We start from the raw sequence: 11,400 nt of genomic DNA on the forward strand, positions 1-11,400 counted from the left end.
CTGGCTTTTCTTCCGCATCTCCAAGAAAAAAAAAAAAAAAAAAAAAAAAAATGACCCACTGCAGAAAACCTCAGCTTTCCTATCCAGCTTAAATCTAAGTAGGAGATTGGACATGTCAGCAGGGACGTTTTTATACCCGCTGTCCAAACGTGCGCTTACGCATTTATTTTCTAAGACGATGATTAAAAGATATTTCTGTTTTCAAGTCGTGCAAGTGTATGTGGCGTAAACAGAGCAGACTGAAGGAGGAACATCGCATGGGGTTGACGGCATGGCTTTGTGTGCTTTGTCGCGGAGCAGATCTCAACAGGCCCTCACACGCCGCTCTCTCTCTTTGACACACACACCAAAAGCTGCAGCTCCGGTGCGTTTGAGAAAACAAAGGGGGAGTAACGGTGGGTTGGGGGATAAAGAGATAGTTGCAGCCGGCAGGATAGGGGCTCAGATTGGGTCTGCGTGTTATGAGCAGTCAGTGAGGCTCGGCAGCTTCACCAGGCCTCCTCCCTCTTTTTCCTCCCATCCGCCTTGAAGATGCTAATCCATCACCGTACAGTAGCCCCCACTCCCTCGCTTTGATCAGCCGTATTCCCTCGCTACAATGAAGGTCTCCTTTACAGTCAGTAAAGCGCAAACTGTGACAACAGAACAAAGTCAAAGGCCTGAGTTATGGCTGCTCTGCCAAAGCCAGCTCATGTCGAGATAAGAGAGCAGACGATACCGAGAGAACAGGAAATCACCTGATGCAATAAGCTCTAAATTATGCACCGAGAGATGTCAAAGACTAAGACACTCATTTACCAGGGTTCAGGATATGTAACAGATAAGCAGAGCAAGACGCTGCTGAGTAAAGTAAAACTCTACGGGCCTTTTTTGTGTTCACATAGAATATTGAGTTTTGTTTGTGTCAGGTAATTTGAAAGCAAATTGAATATTTTTGTTAAAAACAGATATGCTCCGATTGCGGTTTTCTGGCTCTTCAGCGATTACCGAGCCTGACCTGCCGATTCCGATTTTGGCCGATACCAATTTTTTTTTTCTTTTTTTTGTCTGAAATCTTGCTAAATATAGCAAGAAAGCCGTGGAGTTGGCAACAGTGGTGCGACTGTTGCTAACTGCAAACGTGCAGACATGATCTCATGAGCCGGTCTCTCATTCAAACCTCTCTCACGGAGAGCAGAGGAGGACAATTGTTGATTTTCAGACCTTTGCCGAGGTAGATAAGATCGGTGGATAAGACGCAGGTATCGGCCAATCACTGAAAATCTGTGCCGATTAAAATCAGTGCACCCCTAAAGCACAAACTCTAAGACATTTGCCTAAACAAACTAATGTTTAGGAATAAATTGTATATAGGAATTAAACTGAAAAATGTTTTGCTTAAATGCAGATAGAACAAATAATGCCAAATACAGTAAAGTCCAAAATTAATGGTTCCAGTGGAAAGCTGGTCAGCAATTACAAAAGGGATTTAACTATAAAACACTTTTCCAGGGTTTATTATTGGGGTGATACATTTTTGAATTTATTTATTTTAATTTCTACAAAAGAACTGTTTTCTTTATATTGTGATAGTTAACATGATGCCTCTCTCATTTTCCACATAAAAGAAACTTCTTGGCTGAATGGAAATTAGTTCCAAATCTGCCAGATATAAGAATATTTATTGCCTTAACTGTTGGTCAAAAAATAAGACAGAACAAAAACATTTTCTAATAATATTGTATCAACAATAATTAATCGTAATTTCCTTTTCCTGTCCCCTCCAACTTTACGTCATTTCAACCTGGAGAGACACACACAGCGAAAAAGTCGCAATTAGAAGGTTTAATTTGACACGAACGAAATAAGGTTTTTGACGCTCGAATGGGAGGAAGGAAGCCTGAAGGAGCCGGAAGAACAAGGGACGGAGACGGGCTGAAGCTCGGCTGGAGAGCAGAAGGAGCCGTTAAAGATGGAGGCCACCTCAATGATCGGCCACGATGAGGAGCGATATGACACTAATAGACCGCAGTCGAAGCGCACGACGCAGCGATTGGACAATGCAGGTGAGGCCAAAATTTAGGTCCACGCTTCATGCTGTCCAGCGTCCATTGTAACACCAAAGGCCAAGAGTTACAATTTGCTTCTGCAAGCCGTTAAGAGAGAACAGCTAATTGGAGCCAAAGCCGAAAGGTAAATGCACATTTCCTACTCGTATCAGTTTCGGGTCAGGGATTACGCCAGGACATGTTGAAGAAGGGCTTGGCATTCCTCCCACTGCGGGGGGAGCTGGTGTTAGCCGAGAGCAGAATTCCACTGAGATATGATAATAGCACCCATGATAAATATTTGTCATACAGGTATGTTTTATAACCCCAGGTAATTAAAGCAAAGATAAATTGAGCGTTTAAAAAAAACCGCAGTAAAATGGAATTGCATCGAATTTGCCAGGACAAGATAGCGTACAGTACAGATCAAAGTCCTGAGTCATTCTTCCTCTGGTGAAATATTTCCTACAAAGGAGCCGTGCTGTCTTATAATCTTTCCTGATGATCTTGATGAATAGTTACTGGAGCTTTTCTTAAGTATTTCAGAGTTGTACTTTGTACTTGGATTTTTTTCTTAAGTCATTTCAAGTCCAATGCCAGACAGTTTTTAAAGAAACGTCTTTTGCAACTTGATTGTGATGTATGAATTGTTTCACCATAAAAAGCTCCTGAGCTTAAAAAACAGCAGATGGTTTAGCAGAGAAATCAGGTGTTTAAATAAGCAACTTTGTTACAAACCTTCTAAATACCGGATGTCCATGAACTTGTCTTAATTTTAGGTTGTCTTTATTGAACCAAGAGAAATACATGGACATTGGACATTTTTAGTTGTTCCATCCAAATTTGGCCTTAAAAAACTGAAAGTCAGGATTTGTTAACCTTTCTGATCAACCTCACTACCCTTTAAGCACCTCTATAAACTTTTTAACCACACACTCACACTGTATGTGGAAGGAAATGTTAGATTTTCTATGTCTATTCAAAAACAAAGTAAATGTTTGTGCCGATGACACAGTTTGTTTCTGTTTTTTTTTTCTTTTTTTTCAGTTCAATTTGACAAGAATTACCAAAGATAGCACAGTGTTACAGACACTTTCAGAATGTAGTAGAAATATTTTTCAGACATGGCACTTCTTTTATCCTCCACTGTCCACTGCACAAGGACGTTTGGTCAGAGATAACAAAAAAAAAAAAGCAAGAAAGCCCTCAGGAAAAATTCAAAATATTTTTAAAAAGTCTGGAGAACTATTGATCCAAAAGATCACCAGTTGTCTGTGTCTATGGGAACAAAAGCAACAAAACTGGAGGTGATTTAAAACGTTTCCACATGAGACTCTTCAAGGCCACTGGCTTACCTTGACAGGCGTCTTCAACCTCTTCGAACCCAGCATCGCACTGGCACTGTCCGACTGGAACCACCCACTCTCCCTCCGCAGTGCAGTAGATATGGGGTAAGTCCTCGCTGTAAGCATTGTCCACACACTTCCCAGAGACCTTCTTGAGCTGCTGGTTGAGACCTCCAGCTACCGTCTCAGGGAACGAAGCGAGGCTCTTTGTTGTGGCCGGGCAAGCCTTGTAGTACACCCTGACAGAGAGGAGAGCGATGCAGGCTCCGATGTCTTGGAAGGCCAAGTAGAAACCCTTCTGGGACAAGCTTTGCACAACTTTTGTTTCCGTGTTGATGCGCATGTCATTTTTCTTCGTTATCTCATCTGGAGCGATGGTGGCAACCTTCCTGAACTGACCTTTACGGAAGGCCGTGCCCACGTCTGCGTCCGCATCGCTTGAATACAGGTTGAAGGTCTCCTTGCAGGTCAACGAGGCTCCATCGAATGAGTTGCAGTCACGCACAATGAACTGAAGCTCCACAAAGACCTGAGAGACGGACGGACGCCTCTGGATGAAGGTGGTGCGCAGCCAGTTGTCCTGCTCGCGCTCCTCGACGTTGCATATGGAGTAGGTATAAAACTGAGAGCCGTTCAGGGTTCTCTGGGTGACCTCCCACTGAAACAGAACCACGAAAACCGAAGAAGGTTAGAGGTAGTCAGGCTGGATTGCTTCTAACCATGTGGGGCTGAACCAAAACTAAGGGGATAGCTAAATAAAGGAGCGACCATTTAACCAAGAGGGTTTGGCCACTGTAATCTGAAGCAGGAAACATAAACAGAGCGTGTGCAGAGAACTCCGTGGCTCTTCACGAGGGTAAATACAGACCTTTACATCAATACAGCATTTCTTTTTAGACAAGGACATCCATTTTCTAAATCTCCAAAGCCGAAAACTATCACGGACAAGAAGGACTTTGGTTGACAATGCATTTCTGACATTGCAAAGAGACAAAATTATTTCCCATTCAGTCTCTCTCACACACTTGTTGGCAGCCTTCCCGGGTAGCATTGCTGCATGAAAACTGGTTGCCACAAATATGTTTGAGAAAAAGTGACAGCAACGTCTAACCTTGGCTCATGAGAAACAAACGGCCCCCACGGAGGCAGAAGCTGCGGTTGGCTCTCTGCATGCAGCCACTGTGCTATTAATTAAAGGAATGTGCTTTGCTGGCGAAGTGTGTGGGTCTGCATATAAACTTGATGAACAACAGCAGAATGTACACCTCTGCTAACAACCTGGTGGAACATTCCCGCCCCCGTCCCCCAACACTCATCCCCGTCCTTTTATTACAACCGGCCCGTAAGGCTAACGCGAAATAATCCAGCAAACATCTGAAACATATTAGAGAGGGGAAAAAAGTGAAACTAATGTGTCAGAGGGACCTTCTTTCGAGCTGCTACACATCTCTGAGAAAGTCGAGTGAACCGCTGAGCGGCGTGCCTGCACATGCTCTTGAGTCATCAGCACATGAAATGAGGCTATTTACAGTGAATCTGCATGTGCCTGACCGGTCAATTACTCCGCAACCACATGATGGAGGAAGGCAACACATGTCTCTGCTCCGCTCATGGTAAAAGAGACAACCGCAGCATTAGAGATTCATCCCTAAATGCAGACATTTTCCCCTGCTGTAAGGAAAAAGGTAGCCCTGGCTTGACTCGCTCCATCTGAGGCCCCTCCTCTCGGCAAAGAGGTACCACATGCTGCAAACTTTAAAACTTAATTGCTCTCTAACATACAATTCTGAAGCTGGAGCCTCGAAACCACAAGAAGCCACAAGTATTCCCAGTTCAGAGGGAGCAGCTATTCTATCCGCCTATATGTGATTTGGAGCAGCCCAGACATGCTGTGGAGGCAGCTCCTGATAGGGTACCTTCACTGCCTCGTCTATCCCAGCTCAAGAAGGCTTAAACTGGCAGATTTTATAGAAAACCCACATGTGTATACACACACACACACACACACACACACACATATACATATACAGGGAGCAATTTTAAGAGAATTACGTAAAATGTTCTCTGTACAGCTGAGTGAGTCCCTTCCTGCGAGTTTTGATCTATCCTCAGGCAAATTCCTACAGCTGGAAACGTGGAGGAGAAGCAAAGAGCACCACACTCACCCCAGATCTGTCTCCCTGGTTTGGGGACCAAGTCAGCCAGCCCAGCTCCCCTCCAGTTGCCTTCATATCCAAAAGCACCTCTGTGGAGACACAACATCAAAATCAGTTATCGAAAACACTTGCAAGACTTACAACTGTTTATTTTTTTGTTGTTGTTTTGTTTTTTTACTTGAGCCTGCTTGAAATCTGTGTTGCTGAGTAACTTTGACCCCATTACAAAAGGTGCGGGAAGATGACAAATAAAGCAACATCTGATACATTCAAAAGGGATGACTTTGGGAGGATAAGGCAAAATCAAGAAAATATCAGCTTAGTTTACTCCGCAGTAGAAACTCCCCACCTGCTGCTGTTAAAAGTTATCGGAGCGCACAAGCGGAGTCGCAATTCACTTAGGAATAATAGGTTGCAGAGAAGCAACAAATTGAACCCAACAACACTTATACGGTTGTTGCTGTTTGTTTTCCGAAGTTACAATCAAAGTTTCTGAAACTTTCAAGCAGTTGCAAAAGTAAAGGAAAAATGTTTCCTGCTTTTTTTTTTCTTTTCTTTTTCTTTATTTTAAAGTTCTTGCAAGGAGGCTCTCCGCGTGGCATGCGTTTTTTCAACATAGATGTTATTTTGAAAGCTTATCTGTTTTTTAAGCGGACACTTACCTTCTTTAGCCTGGAAGGTAACCAATATCCCGTTAATGAGCACACATGAGAACAGCAAATGTCGGACTCTACCGAGGAAATCCATTTGGAAAAAACTTTTCTTTCCCCTCTCTGCTCTGCTCTGCTCTGCTCCCGTCGCTTGGCTGGGACTCAGCTTGCTCTGAGGGCTGCTGCTCCGATCTGCTGCTCATTCACAAACGGCCTCTGCGCGCGTCACCGACTCCGCCCGCTGGAATGTGTGCGCGCGCGCGTGCACGTGTAACCTCCAGTTGTGGTGTATACGTACGTGCGCGTCGGTGTGAGCGGGTGTGTTAAAGGTGTGGTGGTGGCGGCGTTGGTGATGAGTTCTTTCTTTCTTTTTAATCTGGTGGTTGGAAGGCGGAACGCGTCGCCTGAGAAACTTTTGAAGGACTGTTGAACATTTCACATTTCTCACCTGCACACGTTGACGAAAGAAGCAAAGATGTGCAATGAACCGACAGTAAGCGAAGAGGCACACAGTGACCTGCAAAACTCTGATCAGCCCTCGAATACTTTCACATGCCACAGCTTCCATCAATTCTAGGAACTGTGTGATAGACCATCACAATGTGTAAAAATCTGAATAGTGTGGCGTGAAAAGTATTCAAAACCTCTGAGTTGATATATTTTAGAACCACGTCTTACTGCAGTGCAATATCAACTAAATTTGCACGTTTTTTTTTTGGTTGTTTTGTTTTTGCAAAATTGTTGAAGCTCAGTCAGGTTTTGTGATTATGTCTGGACGTTATGTTTAAGATATTTAGGGTCCTGAACCTGCTATGAGGAGCCTCTGCCCCAAGTCTCAACTCAGGTCTTCTTCCAGGATTCTCTTGTACTTTGCGCCACCCATCATCTTCCCATCAACTCTGACCAGATGTCAAGAGTGCATCACCATGTGTTCAGCCTGATATGCAGTTTAAGATTCTGTTTACTCATAGTGTATTCTATAAGACCCAGTAAGTCAATTTCTGCTCTCAATTGAAGAGCACACATTCTTCCACGTTTGCCATTTCCTCTCCATGATTGTGTGACTGGTTTCAAAGGGGTGTATTGGGTATTTTCTGCCCTTTTTGACACTCCCCTTTCACCACACAATTACTACAGTGTTTTTCCTATGAAGCCGTTTACAACTGTTTTTAAGAGCATTGTAGTTTGTATGAGAAGCTCAGCAGATGTGCAGTTCTGCCACGTTTATTTGTGGATGTTAGAGTAAAAGAGGCTGGATGCAAATCATGCCTTAGGTTTTTATTCCTAAAAATTTGGAAACATGCTGGAACAAGCCGAGATAGATTCAGGTTCATGAGGCTTATTGGTTTAAGTCGAGGTGCCTTATTGTAAACAGACATGAGACATTTTACGTTGGATGTCTAGATTTTCTAAATCCTTCGGTAAGCCTGCAGATCTCACTGAACCAGTTGGACAATGAGTTGCTCTGTCTCCACGAATTTCCCTAAACGTTTGTCACTCAAACTTTACAGGATCAGTTCAAAGACATTTTCAGCTTTTAAGAAATCGAGTCTGGTTGCAGACGTACACCACATTTAATGGGCCTGTTGTCTACGCTATTTTACTAGATAACACTACTAAAATAGTAGTAGTACTAGTAGATGTTTCTCACACTCCCTTTTGATGTTCCTGTGCTACTAGTTAGGCCACAAATGGAAAAAAAAAAAAAAAAAGAAATCAGCAGCCCAAGAAAGAAAAAACGTCCACAGCAGAAGGTAATGACACAACTCCTACTTGACACAGATCACCAAACCGAAGAAGATCAAGAGAAGGCCTTTCATGTGGTCAAAAGTGGGCCACTCTTCTATCCATTGTACAAGCCAGTTCTTTTACCAGTTACATCGCTTCAGAAATGACTCACATTTAAATGCATCTCCATTATGGCGATTAACTTTCCCTTGCGCTTATTTAGGTAATGTGAAGCAGACCAAGCAGGTCTGGTTTTGACACAACCATCCAGGTCACACACCTTGCCAATATTCAATCAGTGGTCCAATTATCTTAGGATAATGATTCCAAACAGGGACCCGAAACTTTGGATGTAAAATACCCTTGATGTAGGAATATGGTCTCCTTTACATCTGTAAAAGAAACAAAGCCTCTTCTCCTCCACTTCTATAGAAACATCTTCTTTGCCAATGTCTATCAGCTCATGAAGAGACCTTTACAGGGCGGGAAACACAAAGTATCAATTAAAGTTGAACTGGAGCGGAGTGGAGTGGCTGAGATTTTGTTTTTGTCAGGTTTTAATTTTTGATATTATATTTTTTCAATCTCAACTTTTGTGTCTGTCATCAGAGCTATTTAAACTGGGCCTCTGCTGTGGTTACCATCATCCTCATGGATGATTAAGGCCAGAAGGAACAATTTCATTTCGTCCAGATAGGATATTTTCCAGACCTCATTTGCATTTTCCCGTAACAAGCTCTGGTTGCTATGGAAACTGATGTTAGGAGGTTTTAGAGGCTTGTAGAGGGGCTGGGGACGGGTATCGGACCATGTGATGACAGAGAAGGTGACGAAACTGGTGGAATGTCGGGAGGCCAGAAGGGGGGTGGTGTGGTACTGGACCTGTCGAAGGACAGCTTTGTTTATGTAAGTGCTTCATTTCCCAGAAACCAGCAATTTGTTGCTGCTTAATTTAGACAAACATTGACATTGTGCCAAAGTATACCATGATAGCCACCATGACCTTAACTGGAAATGAATTTGAATGTCTCTGCGTGACTTGGAATCTGTCTATACAATTGGATTAAACAGGCCATGTGTTTATGTACATACGTTGGATCTGTTCGTTTTCTAAATTATGAATTAGCAGAAGTGAATTAATTGTACTTAGTCTTTTTGCATGAAGTTTGAAAGTTCTCCCTGTGAGTTCATTGGTTCTCTAAGAGGACTCCAGCTTCCTCCCACAGTCCAAAACCTTGACTATCAGGTTAATTGGTCTCTCCAAATTGTATTTTCTAACAGTCATCCATCCATCCATCCATCCATCCATCCATCCATCCATCCATCCATCCATCCATCCATCCATCCATCCATCCATCCATCCATCCATCCATCCATCCATCCATCCATCCATACATCCATCCATACATACATACATACATACATACATCTCCAGCACCCTCAGGAGGAAGTTCCTCTCAGCGTCTTGTATCCAGGATATATGATCAAAATCAACTATCAATTCTATATATGTTTAAAATTACCAACATTACTAAGGCACAACTTATCTATTTTCTGGCTTTAAGCATCTTCTTAAACATGTTAAAAGAGCTTGCATGAAGAAACTCATCTCCATTCTACATCTGGACTCTTAAGCAATTTATATGTTTTATCCACAAACGTACCGAGGTACAACTGTAGTGATTTAAAAGGTACTGCCTTTCAAATTGAAAAAAAGAAAACACACTTATGTTTTAGACAATAAAAATATGATTGAACCAACCAACAAACAGAACACCTTTAACAATAAAAACATACGTCTCTGCTCGACTTTGTGACTAAAAGAGGAGTGGGAAAAGCAAATGAGGTGGATTATCAATACTCGCCAGCAGCTGGTGATGTCATTCAGAACACGTTAAGTGACAGGACAGTAACGTGTCGTTGTCATGTTACAACATGACAACGACAGGTTGTAACATGGCAGGTCGTGTAACATGAAGAAGAGAGCGCAACGACGTCTACTCTACCTCCAATCCTCACCCCTTTCTACACCTTCCTATTTAAACACCTTCCCTTTTTTTGCAGCACCTTCGTTGTTCAACAGGGCAAATGAGGGCACTTGGAGGCACAAGTGGACTGGTTAGAGAGCTGCCCACCTGTCTGGAAGCCTGTGTGGTACCAGATGCATTTGCATGGGGTTGTTGATTTAGACCATTTCGCCACACTGAGTTGGTCTGAGGAGGGGAAGGGGCGCCGGGGCTGCTTTACATGATGCCCCTTTGTTCTGAGCATCCACACATACAGAAGTAAAATCATTGTGACAACTGGAGAGAGATGTATTCATATAAGAATAATAGCATCTCTGAATACTAAAATTCCACGGTACAGCTGGCGGACTGATAGCTTGGTCATAATTCATGGGAAATATCCCAAAAATGCAGCACCCTGCAAGGCCTGTTGATTAACTGTGGTGAAGTTATGAACCAAAAAAAGATTTAATCTACTTTTTTTTTCCCCCGTCTCTGGAGGCTACGTGGGAGTGAAAATGGGGGAGTCCAGTGTGAACATGAACAAGCAGAAAAAAGTATTTTACATAGCAACAGTCACAGGGAGGAATTGCTGCCAAAATGTCTTTACCTCACTTTTGTTTTTTTGCACATAGTTACTGTGGAAACAAAAAAATATTGAGCAAAGCCCCCCAGTAAGGATAAGGAGATGCTATGTTTCACATGTCGCCTCCGACTCCTCTTCCGTGGTTACCAACAATTTATTCCTGGTTGTGTTTACCTTTGAGGACCAGTCCCCCCCCCGACCAATAGACGATCACAATGCTGGGTGTCATTGATTGGACACGGCCCACTTGCTCTCAAACACACACATGCATTGTTGCTCGCTAACACCTGTGATGCTGACTCCGCCAGAAAAGAGAAGTGGGCTTCTGCTGGTCTCAGACGCCCCCTTCATCTAGCCTAACCCTCATGCTCCCCCGATGCCTTTTGGGGCTCCAGTTTCACAAAAGGGGGAATTCCACCAAAGCAGACCCAGAGCTGTGGTACTGTGCAAAAGTCTTAATTCTCTCTCCATTTCTTTGCCATTTGCTTTCAAGCTGCCGGACATACTTTCTATGACATGTCAAAAGTTAATTTTGGACGTAGGCAGCTTTTGCGCTAATTTTATAAACTGTTTTTTGTGTGTGTGTGTGTGTGTGTGGGTGTGTGTGTGTGTGTGTGTGTGTGTTTTTTGATACCTTAATTATCCACAAGAATCATTCAGGGAAAAACATCTCCTAATCTCAATGTTGTGTCTTCACATAACAGGCAGCTTTACAAAGATCCTGGCTCACTTCTCTACCAGCAGCCTGCCACAAAGACAGTCTGATCCTCTTTCTTTAGCTGAATCTGTACTAAAAATTAAAATAGCGTATCTCTGTTTGAGTCGTAAATTAGCATTTTAGTACTAGTAAGGTGATTCTTTGACCGTCTTCCGTCTCCCGTGCTGAAAAACCACCAGCATA

The 11,400-nt window shown here is 43.0% G+C and overlaps 1 protein-coding gene across 1 annotated transcript in view; it reads right to left on the bottom strand.

The window, feature by feature from the left end:
* Positions 1-6,719, bottom strand: part of epha2b (eph receptor A2 b) — a 30,025-nt gene extending 23,306 nt beyond the window's left edge. The window contains exons 1-3 of the mRNA XM_014969868.2: positions 6,192-6,719; positions 5,539-5,618; positions 3,383-4,031 (exon numbers count right to left, since the gene is read on the bottom strand). Coding sequence (XP_014825354.2) covers positions 3,383-4,031; positions 5,539-5,618; positions 6,192-6,276 — 814 coding nt within the window. The 5' untranslated portion in view covers positions 6,277-6,719. The remainder of the gene's footprint in view (positions 1-3,382; positions 4,032-5,538; positions 5,619-6,191) is intronic.
* Positions 6,720-11,400: the final 4,681 nt, after the last annotated feature.

The sequence above is a fragment of the Poecilia mexicana genome, unplaced genomic scaffold (genome assembly GCF_051168715.1).
Source record: "Poecilia mexicana isolate PSO_F unplaced genomic scaffold, ASM5116871v1 scaffold_7, whole genome shotgun sequence".
In the NCBI taxonomy this organism is placed as follows: Eukaryota; Metazoa; Chordata; class Actinopteri; order Cyprinodontiformes; family Poeciliidae; genus Poecilia; species Poecilia mexicana.